The following is a 21863-nucleotide window of genomic DNA, read 5'->3' as shown; positions in this document are numbered from 1 at the left end:
TTTTCTTGTAGTTCCCGGACATTTCCACGCCAAATAAAATAAAACTTTTGGGGAGGGGTACTGGCTACACAGTCTCTCTGTATATATAAAAAATATATTGCCTTCCAGCTACACCAACGAATTAGTTAGTTTCTTGATAGCGCTAGCGCTATCTTAGATACTTTCAGCACAACACAGGTCCCAACCGCTGCCTAACACTGTCACAGGAGCCCTAGTGGCTGACCGCACTTAGCCTTCTAAACTGTGCCAGCGCACAGATCGTGCGAACTCTGGTCGCAGTCAATGCGCAGGAACCGTTAAGAATTAGCCGCAGACAACCCAGAAGGGAGCCTGTGAGACACGGGTAATTACAACGTACACACGATTCCACGGTATCTGCCACCACCACTGGTATGGGCCAGTGGACCCGATTTACTGACTGACTAGTCCTGCGAATAAAACGGTTAAACACACGGTATTCTGTCTAGCCAACAACAAACAAACAGTAGCATATCTTCAGAGACCCGGGATCAGTTCTGTGTGTGCTGATAAGCAGGGTAGCGGAACAGTGAATGACTTGGAGGAAGTCTTTTATTCACAGCAATATAAATAATTAATATATACAGACAATTATTAAAATCAACAATTATTAAAACAGTAATAGCCAGTATAAAAAATAAAAGAAGGGAGAAAAATACTTAGTTCCTGGAAAGATGTCCTTTTTGTGGGAAAAAATCAGAGTTCTGGGTTTCAATCAAAGTTCAGAGTTCAGACCAGGTGGATGCCAGCATATCCTCAAGCTGGCACCGATGAGTTCAAGATGTTTTCAGGGTGGAGGACTAGATGCCCACCTGCTGGCCAGGTGCTTTTGATTAAGCTGGTTTGGGTGTGTGGCAATGCCGGCCCCTCTGAGTCACCAACCAATGACAGTTCATTCCCTCTGAGAGATTTTAGGGCTAAACTTATGAAATGCTGTAACTCCTGAACCGTACACGTTATATTTAGGGGGGGGGGGGGGGGGGGGTAACAGCGTCATACTTGTTGGAAAATACAGATTAATATGACATCAGACACGGTTAAGCCAGCGGGTCAGGCTCCTGAGAAGATTCATATCTCGATAACCGGACGGTCTATCCCAAGGAATTTCATATCCGCACGATGGCCAGATTTTACCGAACAAGACAATATGAATTTTATAGCTGTGCGACATACGGTTTTCGTATGCCGACAGGAAATCATATCACCCATGCTTTTCTTATGGCCCGTGCTCGGTGCCGGATCGGCTGGCTTTCTATGGCCCCCCCGTGGAGCCAGTTTCCTGGTCCTTTTCATGGGGACATCTGCTGTAGGGGGAATGAGCTGGGCCCTGCAGGGAGTCCAGCCATGTGCGACATTCCTGAGGGGTGAGAGGACTGCTCTGGCTCACAGGGGAACAGATCTCTGGATTTAATACACAAAATGTAATTTTCGGATCGCTTGCACGACTGCTCAGATCCGATAGGGAGCGATCAGGAAAGTGACTGTGAATTCTCTAGATTCACCTGCGTTTCTCACGGCTATTCCGTGACAAAACCCCTCTCACAATGTGATGTGAGGACCATGGTGCTGAGATCTAACTGTGAGAGCCTTGTTGCATTGTGGGAAATAACAGCTGTTTCCAAATGCCAAAAAGCAAGTAGCATCTCCTTCCACTGACATTACCTGTCTGCAGTAAAAATGTCACCATGTGATGTCAGAATGTAAATCAAGGAGAGGAAAGACTTTACAATGGGCAAACACTGACTAAATATTTTATACACAATTATTGTAAAAATTAAGCAATTTTGTTCATTACGTTATTTTCACGGGAGTTCCTCTAACTGCTATGGCTGTGTAGAGAGCATGTGCACCAGCTCCTGTGCAGTTATTTATAGATCTAACTATTTTCGGCGTGCCACTGCTGGAGCGGCCTGCCAATTTAAGAGTTGTGGCATCACGCTGTGTGATTCCATCACTGCAGTGTGATTGGTCTTTTCACCGGCCACTTTAGTAGTGCTTTCTATCCTCAAATTGAGACGACAGCGGCTATTTAGTGAAGGTGGCCATTTTTAGGTGGGGCTTTTTACTTTTACTATGCTAGGGGAGATAATAGCTCCACTATTCAAACGTGGCTGATTGAGTCTGTACTTGTTCAACATATTCAGGATGCTGATGGCCTGTAATTAAATAATTAGATAATTTAAATAAAAGAAAAATAAAAAGTTAAACATTTATTTAAAATATTGTAAAAATAAATAAGATCTTTTGGCACAGTTACTGTTATTTGCATATAATAATAATAATAATAATAATACTACATTAATTTCAATAATATAATACTAACACATATAAAATACCAGAAAAAAAATTACGACAAGTAAGTTGGAGTCGTAGTTCTGAAAAAAAGTACGACAAGTAAGTAAATAAGGAAATTATGTAAACAAGAATATATATTGCACCTATGCCTTTATGAGAATATCAAAAACACAGTATATCATGGCATTTCAAGGACTACTATAACCAAAATGCAGGACTAAAGACCGTAACCACAATAGAACATATAACATATGAAGCTGGAATAAACAGATTAAAAAGACTGAAAGCCAGGGAAATGTACTGGATTTTTATGTTGAGAATTAAATTAATGCATTGAGCAAAACTTACAGCAATAACAAATAACCACTTCAAGGCTGCACAAAGGCATATGTGTAATATAAAACTTAGTCTGTTTACCGTATATACTCGAGTATAAGCCGAGATTTTGGGACCATACAATTGTCCCAAACGTGAGGGTCTCGGCTTATACTTGAGTCTTAACTCAGTGTCAGTGTCGCCCCCACCCCCTCCCCGAGTGCCCCCTCTATCAAATGCCTGTCAGCTTGTGCGGGCAATTTGTTCATTGTGCCGGCCGACTGCACCGCAGTGATGTGACGGATCCTCGTGTCTCCAAACCCCATCCCCCTCATTGGCATACGCTGCGTGGTGTACAGTGGGAGCCTGAGCTAATGGGGGACAGACAGCAGGCATATACTTAGCTGCTCCGCTCTGCCGGCGAGGACGGGTGAGTGAAGGCTCCCGCTGTACATCATGCAGCGTATGCCAATTGGGGGGGGGGGGGGAATGGCTGTCAGAGGACCCAGGGAACAGATCACCTTACAACCTGTGATTAGACAATAATGATGGGAAATTAAACAGGCTAAACCCTCTAAATACATACAAGGTGCATTTCTCTAAGTTTTCCTTCTGTCCTGTGCAAGAGGTCAGGTCCAATTTAACTAGCAATAGGGGATGCAGAGACCGCAATGGGCCCCCTGGACCAGTCCTTCATCCATCTCGTTAGCTTTTAGTTGATGCTATGCTGGCAATGAACAACCCTATATGTGCATTGCATAGTGCTAATCCTTAAACTGTTTCCCTACTCTGATTACACCTTATTATAGCTGCTGCACTTCCTACCCCCGACTTATACTCAGGACACTCATTTTTTCCTGTTTTTTTAGGTAAACGTTGTGGGATCGGCTTATACTCGAGTATATACAGTACATAAATTATGTCTTATAATTTTATGATTTTTTTTCTGGTGTTACTTATGTATATATACAGCCATGGTTCTTGTTTTTAGATATCATGACCCTTCCAAAATAGTATAATAATATCATTTATGATTAGTATTAATGTTTTTACTATTTTCACCATTCTTATATGTAAACAACAGTAGTTGTGCCAAAATATTTACTTAATTATTTTTACAATTTTTTAACTTTTCATTTATTTAAATGATCTAATCTATTTAATTAAAGCCCATCAGCATCCTGAATATGTTGAACAAGTAACGGCCCGACCAGCCACATTTGAATAGCGGCATCAACCTCTTGCTGCAAACTGGACACTTTAAAAAACGTCCTGTTTGCAGCGGTTAACTGCAAACAGGCCGTTTTAATGTGTTGTTCGAAACTTGCAACGCGAGAGCCAATCAAAGTGCCTGTAAGGAAAGGATCATGGCTTCAACAATGATCATTCCTGTAACAAACACTCTTCAGAGCACACAAAGTATGTGGGGACATCTAGTGGTAAATTTTTTTTACATACAGTAGTATCTCCTTCTTGTAAACTAGTAAACCTGGTCCTCAGGTCCCAGCTAAATAACCCTCTATGCTGCTATAGCGTATATGTTATAAGCTATAGCAGCATAGAGGGTGATATAGCGGCTGGGAACGCGGAAAATCAGCCGCATTCCCAGCCTGTCGGCGGCTGTCACCGAACCCGGAAGTAGCCGCCGGCGGGGACAGGACGATCGGAGCGGGGCTCCGAGGGCACCATCCAGCTTCGGGGGTCTGAGGGATGCCCCGGGTGAGTAAAAATCATTTTTTATATTTGACTTAAGTTTTCCTTTAAAACAAGACAATATTAGGCTAAGTAGTGTGTGTGGCCTCCACGTGCTTGTATTACCTCCCTACAATGCCTGGGCATGCTCCTGATGAGTTGTCGGATGGTCTCCTGAGCGATCTCCTCCCAGACCTGGACTAAAGAATCCACCAACCCCTTGACAGTCTATGGTGCAACATGGCATTGGTGTATAGAGCGAGACATGATGTCCCAGATGTGCCCAATTGGATTCAGGTCCGGGGAACGGCCAGGCCAGTCCATAGCATCAATGCCTTCACCTTGCAGGAACTGCTGACATACTCCAGCCACATGAGGTTTAGCAATGTCTTGCATTAGGAGGAAACCAGGGCCAACCGCACCAGCATATGGTCTCACAATGGGTCTGAGGATCTCATCTCGGTACCTAATGGCAGTCTGGCTACCTCTGGCGAGCAAGCCCACAAAGAAATACCACCCCACACCCTTACTGACCCACTGGCAAACCGGTCATGCTGGAGGAAGTTGCAGGCAGCAGAACAATCTCCAGTTTTTACAGACTCACGTCTATCACATATGCTCAGTGTGAACCTGCTTTCATCTGTGAAGAGCACAGGGCGCCAGTGGCGAATTTGCCAATCTTGGTGTTTTCTGTCAAATGCCAAATGTCCTGATTGGTGTTGGGCTGTAAGCACAACCCCCTCCTGTGGATATCGGACCCTCATGGAGTCGGTTTCTGCCCGTTTGTGCAGACAGATGCACATCTGAGACCCGCTGGAGGTCATTTTGAAGGGCTGTAGCAGTCCTCGTCCTGTTCCTCCTTGCACAATGGCGGATTTAGCGGTCCTTCTGCACTCCTATGGCTTACTCCACGTCTCTTGTACTGGCCGTCTCCTGGTAGCACATCCATGCTCTGGACACTACACTGACATATACAACAAACCTTCTTGCCACAGCTCCCATTGATGTGCCATCCTGGATGAGCTACACTGCCTGAGCCACTTGTGTGGATTGTAGACTCCGCCTCATGCTACCACTAAAGTAAAAGCACCGCTAGCATCCAAAACTAACCAAAACATCAGACAGAAAGCAAAGGAACCGAAAAGTGGTCTGTGGTCACCACCTGCAGAACCACTCCTTTATTGGGAATGTCTTGCTTATTGCCTATAATTTCCACTTTTTGTCTATTCCATTTGCACAACAGCATGTGAAATTGATTGTTAATCAGTGGTGCTGCCTAAGTGGGCAGTTTTATTTCACAGAAGTGTGACTGACTTGGGAGTGTTGCTTAAGTGTTCCCTTTATTTTTTTGAGCAGTGTCTAATCCTTTAAATTATGTCAAATTCATCATATTTATGTAAACCGGGTATGATTAGCCAAGAATACTGGATTGACTATACCAATGAATAGTTTTGACTGCAGAATTATTTATATTTATTATAATAGAGGTATATGGTAAAGCCACCATGGGCAGCATGGTGTCGTAGTGGTTAGCGCTCTCGCATTTCAGCGTTGAGTCCCGAGTTCGAATCCCAGCCAGGTCAACATCTGCAAGGCATTTATTTTCGCCCCGTGTCTGCGTGGGTTTCCCCCAGGCACTCCGGTTTCCTTCCACATGCCAAAAACATACAGATAAGTTAATTGGCTTCCCCCTAAAATTGTCCCTAGACTACGATACATACACTACACGATACATACATAGACATATGACTATGGTAGGGTCTAGATTGTGAGCTCCTCTGAGGGACAGTTAATGACAAGACAATATACACTGTACAGCGCTGCGGAAGATGTTGGCGTTATATAAATACTAATAATTATTAAGGTTTTTGTGAACTGTAATGGCTGTTTTTATATAATACATATACAGTTTAGACACCTTTTTTTTTACTGACCTGAGGAAGCCGGCAAGCAACAGCAAAACGCATTGGAAATTTTATGTGTTCAAACAAAAGATCTTTGGTTAATAGATTGGTTCTAATTCTTCAAGAGAGGTAAGGTTCTCTCTCGGTTTATAAGATCAACAGCTTTATTAGCCTATAGCATAAACTAATGTCAAACTTAGCATAAACTCAAAACAAAATTAAAAATCAAATTCTTCTTTTGTGAGATTTCTTTAATCTACCTGAACAAAAGTTTACATCTAAAGTATATGGCAGTGATCACCAGCAATTCGCAAACTAAAAATGTTATTTATGCATGCAGCGCTTTTTTACGACTATAGAGAAATCACAATTTAAAAGTTAAAAAACGTGAATTGCGATCACTAAAAAATTACAAAATTGTCCAGTAAAAAACAATATACAAAAAACAGGGAAAAAAATCCCTGTCACAAAACGTTCGCTATTTTGCTAGCATTTTGCAATCCCTCAGTGTGAATGGGCCCTTACTGACCGGTTGTATGTCTGCAATTTGTTAAGTAATCTTAGTTTGTTTATTAAACCTGTTTAAAAAAAAAAAAAAAAAAAAAAAAAAAAAGTTTTGCATGGAGTCAGATATTTGCTCCACACACTACCCAGATCATATTAAGTAGAGCTTCATAAACTGGATTAAAAAAAAAAAAAAAAAAAAAAAAGTGATCATCTTTTCTATACGAAACCTTACACGTCATTTACAGTGTTTTTCTTTTCTGCTAATACACAGAATACTTGTACTCTCAGGCTGTCTTGTTTTGTTTATGCAAAGAAGATAGAACACATTCATATTCAAACGCACAGGAAATCCTTCGATTACCTATTCTACACAAACAAATCAGAGCAGACCACTGAGCAGCTTTTGTAGCACGGCACTGTAAAGACAGCATTTACACACAGAGAGACCTTAAACCTCAAATGTAATTACAAAAGCCTTTATAATGCTTATAATAGCAATGATATTTAAAGGTCTAAATAGACCTTATTAACTATTTTATTGCACATTCTCTGGCTTAGACGTTGCCAACATGGAAATTTGTTTATTTTCATAACCTGCCAAACAGGAAAATGTCTGTGTTCAATTCAATCCTGCTTTGTAACAAAGTTACTTCATAAAACGTATGGTGGGCCTGTCTTTTGCCTTCACTTGTACCCTGACCATGGCAAAGCACTTAAAGGGATACTTAAGTCAAAAATAAAAAATGATTTTTACTCACCTGGGGCATCCCTCAGCCCCCTGAAGCTGTATGGTGCCCTCGCAACCTCGCTCCGATCCTCCTGTCCCCGCCAGCGGCTACTTCCAGGTTCGGCGACAGCCGCCGACAGGCTGGGAACGCGAGTGATTCTCCGCCTTCCCAGCCGCTATATCACCCTCTATGCTGCTATAGCGTATAACATATACGCTATAGCAGCATAGAGGGTCATATAGCAGCCGGGAACACGGAGAATCACTCACGTTCCCAGCCTGTCGGCAGCTGTCGCCGCACCCGGAAGTAGCCGCCGGCAGGGGCAGGAGGATCGGAACAGGGCTGCGAGGGCACCATCCAGCTTCAGGGGGCTGAGGGATGCCCCAGGTGAGGAAAAATCATTTTTTATATTTGACTTAAGTTTTCCTTTAAAACAAGACAATATTAGGCTAAGTAGTGTGTGTGGCCTCCACGTGCTTGTATTACCTCCCTACAATGCCTGGGCATGCTCCTGATGAGTTGTCGGATGGTCTCCTGAGCGATCTCCTCCCAGACCTGGACTAAAGAATCCACCAACCCCTTGACAGTCTATGGTGCAACATGGCATTGGTGTATAGAGCGAGACATGATGTCCCAGATGTGCCCAATTGGATTCAGGTCCGGGGAACGGCCAGGCCAGTCCATAGCATCAATGCCTTCACCTTGCAGGAACTGCTGACATACTCCAGCCACATGAGGTCTAGCAATGTCTTGCATTAGGAGGAACCCAGGGCCAACCGCACCAGCATATGGTCTCACAATGGGTCTGAGGATCTCATCTCGGTACCTAATGGCAGTCTGGCTACCTCTGGCGAGCACAGAGGGCTGTGCGGCCCCCAAAGAAATACCACCCCACACCCTTACTGACCCACTGGCAAACCGGTCATGCTGGAGGAAGTTGCAGGCAGCGGAACGATCTCCAGTGTCTCCAGACTCACGTCTATCACATATGCTCAGTGTAAACCTGCTTTTATCTGTGAAGAGCACAGGGCGCCAGTGGCGAATTTGCCAATCTTGGGGTTTTCTGTCAAATGCCAAATGTCCTGATTGATGTTGGGCTGTAAGCACAACCCCCTCCTGTGGATATCGGACCCTTATGGAGTCGGTTTCTGCCCGTTTGTGCAGACAAATGCACATCTGAGACCCGCTGGAGGTCATTTTGAAGGGCTGTATTTTCATAACCTGCCAAACAGGAAAATGTCTGTGTTCAATTCAATCCTGCTTTGTAACAAAGTTACTTCATAAAACGTTTGGTGGGCCTGTCTTTTGCCTTCACTTGTACCCTGACCATGGCAAAGCACTTAAAGGGATACTTAAGTCAAAAATAAAAAATGATTTTTACTCACCTGGGGCATCCCTCAGCCCCCTGAAGCTGTATGGTGCCCTCGCAACCTCGCTCCGATGCTCCTGTCTCCGCCAGCGGCTACTTCCAGGTTCGGCGACAGCCGCCGACAGGCTGGGAACGCGAGTGATTCTCCGCCTTCCCAGCCGCTAGATCACCCTCTATGCTGCTATAGCGTATAACATATACGCTATAGCAGCATAGAGTGTGATATAGCAGCCGGGAACACGGAGAATCACTCACGTTCCCAGCCTGTCGGCAGCTGTCGCCGCACCCGGAAGTAGCCGCCGGCGGGGGCAGGAGGATCGGAGCGGGGCTGCGAGGGCACCATCCAGCTTCAGGGGGCTGAGGGATGCCCCAGGTGAGGAAAAATCATTTTTTGTTTTTTACTTAAGTATCCCTTTAAATTCAGAGCCAAGGTGTTGTGGTGCAGGTTTAATCTCTGGCACTAGTTCTCCATTTATAGTGTTCTGAAGTCTAACGTGCTGAAATATATCTTGTAGCAGCAGGGGCGCTTCTAGCCATTTTCTCACTCCAGCCAAGAAAACCTGTGGCGCAACCCCCTCCCCCCATAAAAATAATCGCAGTGGGGAGAAATACGAGTACTTTCAGGCAATGCAGTGGATTGATTTTTATTCACTGTTCAAACTTTTAGTTCGATCACAATATCTGATTGTAGTGTTGTTCAGGTAGATACACAAGTCACAAGCGGTGATTCCGTGCTACAGTGACAAAAATGTATGAAGTAGATGTCCTACCATATCCTAGGTGGTTGGCGGTGGTTGCAGGGCAAAAACGGGTAGCCTTTTTCACATATTGTGATCGAAATAAAAGTTTGAACCGTGAATAAAAATCAATCCACTGCAGTGCCTGAAAGTACTCGTATTTCTTCTCAGTGATCCATGAGCATCTATTCACTAATTCATGAGCACGCAGTTGTTTGCAAACTAGATGGTGTCTTTGTATCTCCCCTTCCTGATCCCCAGACGAAACTTGCATAAAACGACAGTAATCCTTATAGTGCCGGCCATTGCTATCTTCTTGAAGCGAAAATAAATCGCAATACGGCAATGTTTCACCATATAATAATCGTAATGCGGCAGTGTTTCATCAGAAAAGATCAAGCATCAATAATGCAAGCCGGGGGACTGAATTATTGATTTTCGATCTTGAGTGCAGTCACTGGGGATTTTCGACCAAGCCACCAGTCAGCAAAACACCACTGAAACATAGGACTCTCTAAATCTTTCTCGCTCTCTTAGTTCTAATCTTTTTTCTCTTGCATCTTTTCCTGTACTATGCACTCCCAATGATATAATGCTTGCACCTGAATCGCTGCAATGCAGTCGAGCGCCACAATTGAGTGTGGGAGCTCCACTCACATAGTACTAGGACAACCCTGCTAGTCCTTCTCTACTATGCGTTATGTGTACATGCCTATTCTATACTGTATGCCTTTCTATGCATAGTTTACCATGTTCATTGCATTGCATTGTACTGCACCATCGCCGACCCTGTATGTGCCAAAAATAATTCCGGGTACAACCCTGTTGTACTTGGCAAAATAAAAGGATTCTAATTCTGATAATCGTAATGTGGCAATGTTTCACTATAAAATAATCTGAATGCAGCAATATTTCCGAATAAAATAATCATAATGAGGCAATGTTTCCGCATAAAATAATCATTATGTGGCAATCTTTCACCAGAAAATAATCGTAATGTGGGCAGCATTTCACCAGAAAATAATCATAACGCAGCAATGTTTCACCATGAAATAATCGTAATGCAGCAAACTTTCACCAGAAAATAATCGTATTGTGGACAGCATTTCACCTGAAAATAATCGTAATGCAGCAATGTTTCACCAGAAAATAATCGTAATGCGGCAATCTTTCACCAGAAAATAAACGTAACCAGAAATCTTTCACCATAAAATGTAATACTCTTTAACCCAGGAAAATCTTCTCAAAAGTCGGGGGTAGTCTTATATGCCAAGTGTTGTCTTATAGGGCAAATTCTGAAACTTCCGAGCCGGACTGGAGAATGTGGTTGCTGCATACAGTGGGGGAGCTCAAAAACGTCTGCGGCCGTATCCCCTCCGTATGCAGCGACCGTATGAAAGCAGCAAGGAAGGTGCTCTACAACTATGGTAGAAGAAAATCCACTCACTAGGATTCCTGGAAAGAAGTGACTTAACACGGTCCCAATGACGAGGTGAGGGGGCACCTCACTGGGAAGGTGTAAGTAAAGGGTGGAGCAAGCTGCACCAGGATGCCCCGAATATAAAAAAAAAAAAAAAAGATAGAGCGACGCTGCACCCAGAAAAACACGCCTCTTTCACCTGTCTGGCCCGCCCTATTAAATTATGGGCTAAAAATTAGCGATGGATGTAAAACTGAAAAAATGCACCTTTATTTTCAAAGAAAATATTGTCACCATACATTATACTAGGGATATAATTTTAACATTGCAATAACTGGGACAAATGGCCAAATAAAATGTGTGGATTTTAATTACGGTAGTGCGTATTATTTTAAAACTGTAATGGCTGAAAACTGAGAAATAATTAATTTTTTCCATTTTTTCTTATTCCCATTATAATGTATTTAGAATAAAATAATGTACCACCCAAAAAAAGCCTAATTGGTGGTGGAAAAAACAAAGTATAGATCATTTTGTTGTGATAAGTAGTGATAAAGTTATAGGGGAAAAAAGGGAGGAGCACTGAAATGTGAAAATTCCTCTTGTGCAGAAGGTGAAAAATACCTGCGGGCTGAAATGGTTAAAGAGTCTGAAGCGAGAATAAATCTCGCTTCAGACCTCATAGTTAGCAGGGGCATGTGTGACCCTTCTAAACCGCTGCTATCGCGCCGCTAAACGGGGGTCCCTGATCCCTCAAATCCCCTCGGTGCAGCGGGGGAGCGCTTCCTAGTTGGGGCAGGGCTAAACGCCGCAGCCCTGCCCCACGCGCGTCTGTCAGCGCGTATCTCCGCCTCTCCCCCGCCCCTCTCAGTCTTCCTTCACTGAGAGGGGCGGCGGAGAGGCGGCGATGCGCCGCTGATAGACACGACTGGAGGCAGGGCTGCAGCCGTTAGCCCTACCTCCAGGAGCGACCAAGTGTTGCAGTGGAGGGTTTGGGGGTGAAGGGAGCCCTGTTTAGCGGCGCTGTAGCGGCGGTTTAGTAGGGGCACACATGCCCCTGCTAACTATGAGCTCTGAAGCGAGATTTATTCTTGCTTCAGAGTCTCTTTAAGAATGCGTGAACTGCGCAAGCACAGAATCATCCTGGCCACTGGAGCACGATTGAGAAAGGTGCAGACGTGCCCGCAACCAAAGTCGGGGATCTTTCGGAGGGGACAGCGTTACACTAAAGTAGATTGGAACTACAGCGACGGACCAAATTGACTGCTGGAAGAAGTCCCAGCTAGGTAATTTGAATCCCCATTGAGCACCGTGATAACATGTAAATTGCGGTGCTCATTTCCCACTAGCATGCATCTTTTTTTTCCGCATTGCAATAATTTTTACGCATTGCTCCTTTCCCGGCAACTGCAATCACAGGTAGGGGAAATTGTAGGTTACATGATCGCATCGCGATTGCACTTCCTAGTGGAAAAGGGCCCTTACTTCCCCACCCAGCTACTTTTTCAAGCCACCTGGCTAAAAAACTAAATAAATAAATTAAAAAAAAAAAATCAGGGGAGAACACTGTTGGTGGGTAAGGTTTTCACCGGATCTCCACTTTTCCTTGCAAACAGACTGTTATACCTCACTAAATAGGCCACATAATGTACATGAAGATACATCGCAGTAGCACTTTCTTCTGTATGTTGAGTGTTCTCCTGGGTATCTAAATGTACATGACACAGTATCAATTCTCTTGCTCTACATGGTGGGTGTATTCATTTCATTTCTATACACTTCTCCTTTATGCAGGATATAGTTCACAGTATAGGTTCTGTATGTATGGACCCTGCATAGCAGTATTTATCTTGCTCTGTGTTTGATTAAATTCTTAGATCTGAAACTCACTAGCAGTACGTTACTAAGCCATTTCAAAGCGTTTGGAATTTGAAAAGCTTTTGCTAATGTAACGTTATAGGTGTGATCCCACTTGAGCGATATGATTTTATAACATTGCATTAGCAAGAGCTTTTCAAATCACTGGCGCTTAGAAAAGGCTGCTAGTGGGTTTGAGCCCTTACATATGGTTAGTGAGATGCAATTTTTTTCCAGGCATAAAATGTAATGCAATTTGTTAGAGCTATGGTCTTCTTAGTAGTAACATTTGGAGATTAGCTGAATGGGATCAGTGCTGGAACAAAGTGCCATGCATTTCTGTAAAACGGAAACAGTTGCAGGGCTCATCTACTCCTAATAGAACAATAGCTGCATGGAGAAAGCAGGGACTCCCTTTCCTGCTGATATCTGACACAAAATAGAATAGTCTTCTGCAATAATCCAATAGACTTCATTATTATCGTTGCTTTTTATTGCCATATGCTGCATTAAAAAAGTTCACTGAGCTATTAATGCTTTGTGTGGTGCCGTTCCTTGGAGGCTTCTACTGCATTGACCCCTTGGTACGGGGGTGAGGACCAGGCACACCATTACTGATAAGATCTTGTGGTGCTCCTGGATTATCGTTTCTGCAATAAACTTTATTTGAAACACATGAATTAAAATTGCATAAAACCTGGCAGCACCATTGCATTGGAGGGCAAAGGAACTTACACCATTCTTTTATGAGCATACATGACACAATACTGGTAGTAGTGATCTCAAGTGTTCTTTGCAATAGAGATCTCTGCTATATTCTCTATCACTTACCAGGGCACAATCTGTGAGGAGTTAATACTGTCTCCCTGCGTCTGTGTGGGGGTTTCCCCCCCCCCCATGTCCCCCATACCACCCCCCCCTCCCATGTCCCCCATACCACCCCCCCTCCCATGTCCCCCATCCCACTCCCCCCCCCCCCCCCCCCCCTCCGGGCACTAGTTTCCTTCCACATCCCTAAAACATTCAGATAAGTTAATTGGCTTCCCATAAATTTTCCCTAGACTATGATAAATACACTACATGATAGACATATGACAATGGTATGGATTAGATTGTGAGCCCCTTTGAGGGACAGCTAAGTGACAAGACAATATATTTTGTACACCGCTGCGGAAGAGGTCGGCGCTATATAAATACTAAATAATAATAATAATAATCTTACACTTGTCATTAATATGTCATTATATTTTAGTCCTGAGCACTAGTGTTTGTTTTTCAAAGGTATGATACATGATCCAAGGAAGCAGCTTATACCGTGAAACGTGCTTTCTTCAAGTAAACCTGTAGGCAAAAAAAAAAAAAAAAAAAAGTGCCCCCTTTGGGGGGGGGGGGGGGATTTTTCGGGGGGGTCGGTGTGACAGGTGCACTAGCAGCTTCCCACTCTGGTGAAAGTAGCGGAGCCCGATCGTGTCAGCTCTGTTGCTCAGGGGTGAACTATCTGCTCTTGAACAGTAGAGCGGACTCGATCAGGCTCTGCTATTTTCGACGGAACCCATCGGAAAGCCGCTACCGCACCTGCGCGCACCGTTGACGAGCCTTATCGGCGGATTTTTGAGGGGTGCCATCATTGGATCACCTTTACTCCCGAATTAAGTACCCCCTAGAGGTACACATTAAAGTGCACAATAAAGTTATGAGACTTTTTTTTATCCACGCCTAAAAACTACTTATTGAAGGTAGCGTCTTTTTACCTTATTTTTTCTTATATATTTGTCTATGTGCACACACTTTTTGGGCGGTTCCAGCTACTTCCTGATTACCTAATCTCAGTATACTTTTTACGCACAAATCACTGCTCCTTTGAAGATTCCCTCCAGTCCACAGTAGGGAAAACAGGATAAAAGGGTGGGCCCACTTCAGGCTAGTCCTCAAACGACTCTCTGTCCCAGCCAGTGGTTTTAGAAATCAGAAGCAAAGTATGAAATCTCATTTCTGGCATGTACCGGAAATCCAATGGTGATGTGACTCTTACAGCCAGTCAATAGCCTCTCCTTCAACTCTGGCAGAGCCAGAACTGTGCCAGAATTAAAAAGGAGCGAGTGCACTCACTTTTGCTACTGTTCTGGGCAAGAGAGTGAGAAAAATGGCAGAGATCTCTATTGCAAAGAACACTAGTGATAACTAATAACAGTCTCGTGGTATGTGTACTCATATATAAATGGTGCGAGGTCTCCTTTGCCCTCCAGTGTAACGGTGTTGCCTGGTGTCTTTTAGGTTTTACTGCATTTTAATTTCTGCGATTTTAATTCAGCATAGGCAATTTTTCAATTTATTTCTGTAAAACACGCTGACGTGTTGTAGAGTATGCAAGTATGTAATGCAAGAGTATGTCCTGGCCCTTTGACTTTATTATGTTAGCTAGCACCTACTTATAAGAAATTATGTATCACTTAAAGATAATGAAGATCATTTTGCTTTATAATCATAAAAATCCCTACCTAAGTCAATTGGTCCTTCTCGTAAGCCATCCAGTTCATACAGTCTTCCATTGACTGGAACATAGCTTACAAAATGAAAAGCATCATCATCTTTTGCTGTAGACTTTGCATCAAATTCAAACATCTGTTGTCTATAAAGAAAGAAAAAAAAAAGACTAGTTAGATATTTTTTATAGTTTGTAATATTCTGTGTTCTTTTCCAGGATTAAAGGTGCCCATACACTGAGCTGATTAGCGGCCGATTTCAATCGATCTGACATGCTGGAAAATCTAGGTCGATCTGTTGAAATTGCTTATTATTTTGCATTGGACCTAACGGAAATCTGATGAGATTTTGAGAGGGAGCCAACAGACTGTCCGCCGGGCTGTACTGCGCAGGCGCAGAACTACTGCGCCTGCGCAGTACAGCCCGGCGGACGTCCGATGACGTCAGCGCGCCGGCGTGGGACACAGAAGTGCCGGGCCTTGGAGCGCAGAAGAGCCCGACCTGGCAGCCGGCCTGGCCAGGTCGGGTCGGCCACCGGGAGCCCGCGGAGCGGCGGCGAGGGCACCTCCTGCCTGCCACGGGCTGGAGGAAGCCCCAGGTAAGTTGAAATTGATTTTTATTTTTTAACCACCCTCCCTGAACCTTCCCTTTAATGTGGTTGTAGATGTCTGTGCCTGTGAGGGTTGCAGGTTCATTAGGCAATTTCACAGTCTGTGGTCTCACATTTGCATGCTGGCCAGCCACAGTCTGTTGGCTCCCTCTCAAAATTGTTAGCCCCTGGTGGACACAAGCAGACATTATCACTTGTATGATACAGACCTCAGGTGTCCTGGATACACGGTTGTGACCATACGCCGTTGCTTCTGGCACTCATTCTTTGCTACTATAGGTCATCTTTTATCACCCAGTCTATTTTAGATTTGTATGTTAAAAATAAAAGTTACATTTTAAGTGTTATGCAGGAGAACAGAGGTGCCAAAAGGATAAAAGGAAGCTAAATGAGCTTAAAAATCCACATTCTTGGTAAATAGAGGAGGTAGTGGTGGATTTACCTCCTCCAAGTAGGCACACAATGACTGTAGTAAAGACTGTCAATATATTTTATTTATGAACTCCAAATATGCAACGCGTTTCACAGGTTTGATCCCGCTTCGTCAGGCAATAACAGAGCAATAGCATATGTGGTCAGTAGAAGGAACCAGACAGACTGACCACAATTTTCAGGGGGAGCCAACAGACTGTGGCTGGCCAGCATGCAAATGAGAGACCACAGACTGTGAAATTGCCCAATGAACCTGCAACCTCCTCTATTTACCACCAATTTGGTTTTTTAAGCTCATTTAGCTTCGTTTTATCCTTTTGGCGCCTCTGTTCTCCTGCATAATATTGAGTCCACCCTGGGTGGAGGGTTGAAACCCCTTTTTCTCATCTACAGAGAGCGACTTATTCCTGAGTGGTGTCAGGAAAATTTCCCCACCTGCTTTTACCGTGGTTTCCTAATGGTAACCCTGGTTTGTGAGTATTCATATTTACTCTATCTAGTAACCAGTACATATTACACTATTGGGGCTCTTGGTGTTCCTTGTTTTACATTTTAAGTGTGTTTGGGATATGTCATTTTGGAGCAAGTGTTTATGCTACATTTCCCTGAGTCGTTTAAGAACATGCACTACACATAAATAAAGTTCTCCTCTACAGGTCCTTCTCAAAAAATTTGCATATTGTGATAAAGTTCGTTATTTTCTGTAATGTACTGAAACATTAGACTTTCATATATTTTAGATTCATTACACACAACTGAAGTAGTTCAAGCCTTTTATTGTTTTAATATTGATGATTTTGGCATACAACTCGTGAAAACCCAAAATTCCTATCTCAAAAAATTAGCATATCATGAAAAAGTTCTCTAAACGAGCTACTAACCTAATCATCTGAATCAACTAATTAACTCTAAACACCTGCAAAAGATTCCTGAGGCTTTTAAAAACTCCCAGCCTGGTTCATTACTCAAAGCCGCAATCATGGCTAAGACTGCCGACCTGACTGCTGTCCAGAAGGCCATCATTGACACCCTCAAGCAAGAGGGTAAGACACAGAAAGAAATTTCTGAACGAATAGGCTGTTCCCAGAGTGCTGTATCAAGGCACCTCAGTGGAAAGTCTGTGGGAAGGAAAAAGTGTGGCAGAAAACGCTGCACAACGAGAAGAGGTGACCGGACCTTGAGGAAGATTGTGGAGAAGGACCGATTCCAGACCTTGGGGGTCCTGCGGAAGCAGTGGACTGAGTCTGGAGTAGAAACATCCAGAGACACCGTGTACAGGCGTGTGCAGGAAATGGGCTACAGGTGCCGCATTCCCCAGGTCAAGCCACTTTTGAACCAGAAACAGCGGCAGAAGCGCCTGGTCTGGGCTACAGAGAAGCAGCACTGGACTGTTGCTCAGTGGTCCAAAGTACTTTTTTCAGATGAAAGCAACTTTTGCATGTCATTCGGAAATCAAGGTGCCAGAGTCTGGAGGAAGACTGGGGAGAGGGAAATGCCAAAATGCCTGAAGTCCAGTGTCAAGTACCCACAGTCAGTGATGGTCTGGGGTGCCATGTCAGCTGCTGGTGTTGGTCCACTGTGTTTTATCAAGGGCAGGGTCAATGCAGCTAGCTATCAGGAGATTTTGGAGCACTTCATGCCTCCATCTGCTGAAAAGCTTTATGGAGATGAAGGATTTCATTTTTCAGCACGACCTGGTACCTGCTCACAGTGCCAAAACCACTGGTAAATGGTTTACTGACCATTGTATTACTGTGCTCAATTGGCCTGCCAACTCTCCTGACCTGAACCCCATAGAGAATTTGTGGGATATTGTGAAGAGGAAGTTGAGAGACGCAAGACCCAACACTCTGGATGAGCTTAAGGCCGCTATTGAAGCATCCCAGGCCTCCACAATACCTGAGCAGTGCCACAGGCTGATTGTCTCCATGCCACGTCGCATTAAAGCAGTCATTTCTGCAAAAGGATTTTCACCAAGTATTGAGTGCATAACTGAACATAATTATTTGAAGGTTGGCTTTTTTTGTTTTAAAAACACTATACTTTTATTGGTCGGATGAAATGTGCTAATTTTTTGAGATAGGAATTTTGGGTTTTCATGAGCTGTATGCCAAAATAATCAATATTAAAACAATAAAAGGCCTTGAACTACTTCAGTTGTGTGTAATGAATCTAAAATATATGAAAGTCTAATGTTTATCAGTACATTACAGAAAATAATGAACTTTATCACAATATGCTATTTTTTTGAGAAGGACCTGTATATGCATAAGAGCTTAGATATAGATTTTTTTTACTCAAAAATTGGAGGTATTTTAAATTTAACTAATAATGTGGTTTGATGTGTTCTTGATAAATTATGTAAAATGTAATTTTTAGCTATTGGATACTCACTGGGCACAATGTTTCCAGTGTTACCTGGAAACCCCAAGTTAAACAGAAATCTTTGTAGATATACCTTGCAAAACTATTGTGTACTTGTCGGATCACTTCTGAGTTGCTTAATGCCAATCCCTTCATCTAAAAGACACAAATAAAAACAACTGTCAAAATTCAGGTTACCTGTAGATGAATTTCAAAGGTATTGGAATATAACATTATTTGTTTTCTATTTTCGTAAGTGGTGTGTCTTAAGAGGAACCAGATGTGTGAAACCTATGGAAGCTGCCATATATATTTCCTTCTAAACTATACCAGTTGGCTGGCAGTCCTGCTCATCTTTTCAGTCAGTAGGGTCCGCATCACACACTCGAAACAAACATTTAGCTAATCTTGATTTTGTCAGATTTTGTCATAGACCTCTGATCTGCATGCTTGTTCAGGGTCTATGGCTTAACATATTAGAGAAAGAGGATCAGCAGGACAGCCAGGCAATGTGCATTATTTAAAAGAAAATAAACAAGTCAGCCTCCATATCCCTCTCACCTCGTGTTCCCTTTAAAGTGCACCTAAACTCAAGTGCCCATATGCAAATCACTTCTCCTGAGTTTTCTCCTAGGTGATATTTTCACAGCTTGTTATTAAATGCCCTTTAAACCACCAACAAGCAATAAAATACTCAAAATAATTTTAATAGTACTTTAACATTTAGGTACTTTTCCAATTGTAAAATACTTAAAAGTTATTTTAAGCAGAATGTGATAATTATATCTTAGGAGATAACTCAGGAGAAAAAAATTACCGTAATTGCATATGGGTCAAGAGGTCTTAAATAAAATGTATTAGTAATCTCTCCTCTGAAGCACAACTATATACATGACTATCTACAGTAGATAAAGCCGTACGGAAGATATCAGCATTATATATACAGATGTGCAGCCTTCATGAAACAGAGATAACCCATTCTGCCGTTGCAAGTGTGCATTGCGTTACCGTGTTACACCTCAGGGTAACGCAAGAACAATGCAAAGCAATGGGGCAGGGAACACTTACCACGCCTCAAAGTCAACAGCATGTTTCACTACTTCCATGGCGATGCAGGACATCATGTAAGTCAATGGGCAACGCAGGGATTTTAAATTTGTTGGTGGCAGCGCAGTGTGCATGCACGGTACAACATGAATACGACGGGGAAACCCTTCAATTCCAGTGACATACTTCTTGTTCATGCTTAACTACTTAAGGACCGCGGTGATTGAAATCTACGCCCTGTTTTGGTGGGCTCCTGGCTGGCAGGGCGTAGGTTTGTCGTTTCCCGCTGCTCACCCCCGACGTCTCTCGCCGCAGCTCACCGGCTCTGCCTGCCTCTATAAAAGCAGAGCCATGTGAGCCGGTCAGGAGACGATTTCATTGGCTCCTGGCCGTGTCTATCAATGTAAGCCGCTCCCATTGGCTTACATTGATAGACACGGTCAGGAGCCAATGAAAGTGGCTCCTGACTGGCTCACATGACTCTACCGTCATAGAGACAGCAGAGTCTATGTCAGGAGGATCCTGGCGTGCGGCGGTGATACACGGCGATTCGTCGGGATTCCGTCAGTATTGTACCAGCGGTCTCTGGTCCTTGAGGGGGCAGAGACCGCTGGTATTTAAGTGGTTAATAGAACTCAATTTTAGGAGTGAAAAACTGTGCCAAAACCAATAAGTGTTACAATAAAATGCACCTTTGCACACTAGCTCATTATAAAGATATATACACCTCTGAAACAATTTATTGAGATTTTATTTTGAGCATGTTTTTTAAAAGTTACTAAAAGTGTTGAATTCCCTGAAGGAAGAGCATTACATTTCAGGCATCATGTGGTAGATTTAGTAACAGGGGAGAAACTAAAATACCTCAGAAAAGACAGATATAAATTACTAGACAAGCCAGTAAGGGCACACATCTTCTTGCACTAGTTAATACAAACAAACAACAAACACAGAACATTTATATCACGCTTTTCTCCTGGCGGACTCAAAGCGCCAATAGATAATAGATAAAGAGGGGCCTGTGAACCAGAATATATTTACCTCAAATTAAACCCAAACCTAATATATCATATGTGGATAATTTTGCTGAAAGGTCCCAACCTTGCCCACAAATCTATAAGTTGCATTTTTATTTAACGTTTTTGCACAGCACCATTTAGTACTTAACATACAGAATACTATATGTGATTTAGTGTGCAATTTTGCACACATTTATAACATGCACAGTGAACAAGAAATCTTATGTTTGGTTAGGTGGAAAAAAATAAAGATAGCGTTCCCGCTTTCTGTTAACACCCTGCGGACTACCACTGAGCATTTTTTACATAACATACTGTATATTGTGGATTTAATTGTGCTGGGATTGGATGAATGGCTATAGGGGACATAGAACGTAAAAAACAAGAGACAAAAAAACAAAACAAAAAAAACCACTGGCTTTTAACCAGCACTTACAGTAATTAAAATCAATATAAACAGATTATAATTCAAACAGAAATTGTAATACATAGTAAGCGTAGTTAAAAAAAATTAAAGTTCAACCAGAAAGAAAGAGGAAAAAAAAACAAAAAAAACAAAAACACAAAAACAAACAAAAAACACCGTCCTGAACCCTCACATATCCCAGTTGATCCAGGGCGAGGCAAAAAAACAAAATAAAAACAAAAAAAACCTTACAAGACCTGGGCCAATTAGTCTTAAAGTATACCGGAGCTGAAAACCGAAGAAGAAACTAAGGGAGCCGGCATGTATGGGGAGCTGTCCAGATGGCCACGACTCTCCCCCCCCCCCCCCTTTCTCCTGTGCCCACCTTTTTTACCTAAAGCGCCCTGGCAGCCTCGCTCAGGTCTCCGAAGTCGGGCTTCAGTGCGTAGGTGCTCTGCGCATAATGTCACGATTATGTCATGCGCAATACATTTCCCACTCCAGATGGCAGTCAGCTAGATCCCTGGATCAACTCTCCCGGGAATTATAGCAGTTATAATTATAGCAGTGGATGCCCTTCATTGGAAGGAAAGCATCCAAGCCCTCTTAAAAGGGACTCCGAGCAGTGCAGAAACAATGGAAAGATGCATACCATTTTG

General features: G+C 43.1%; 1 protein-coding gene across 2 annotated transcripts in view; it reads right to left on the bottom strand.

Annotated features, from left to right (window-relative positions):
* UCHL5 (ubiquitin C-terminal hydrolase L5) overlaps nucleotides 1-21863 on the bottom strand; it is a 147692-nt gene that overhangs the window by 62493 nt on the left and 63336 nt on the right. For both annotated transcript variants that reach the window (XM_068242671.1, XM_068242672.1), the window contains 2 exons: nucleotides 18827-18888; nucleotides 15341-15471 (listed from right to left, as the gene is read on the bottom strand). In XM_068242671.1, coding sequence (XP_068098772.1) covers nucleotides 15341-15471; nucleotides 18827-18888 — 193 coding nt within the window. The remainder of the gene's footprint in view (nucleotides 1-15340; nucleotides 15472-18826; nucleotides 18889-21863) is intronic.

Source organism: Hyperolius riggenbachi, chromosome 6 (genome assembly GCF_040937935.1).
Source record: "Hyperolius riggenbachi isolate aHypRig1 chromosome 6, aHypRig1.pri, whole genome shotgun sequence".
In the NCBI taxonomy this organism is placed as follows: domain Eukaryota; kingdom Metazoa; phylum Chordata; class Amphibia; order Anura; family Hyperoliidae; genus Hyperolius; species Hyperolius riggenbachi.
Note: the sequence above shows the minus strand (reverse complement) of the source record. Positions and strands in the feature narration are given on the sequence as shown.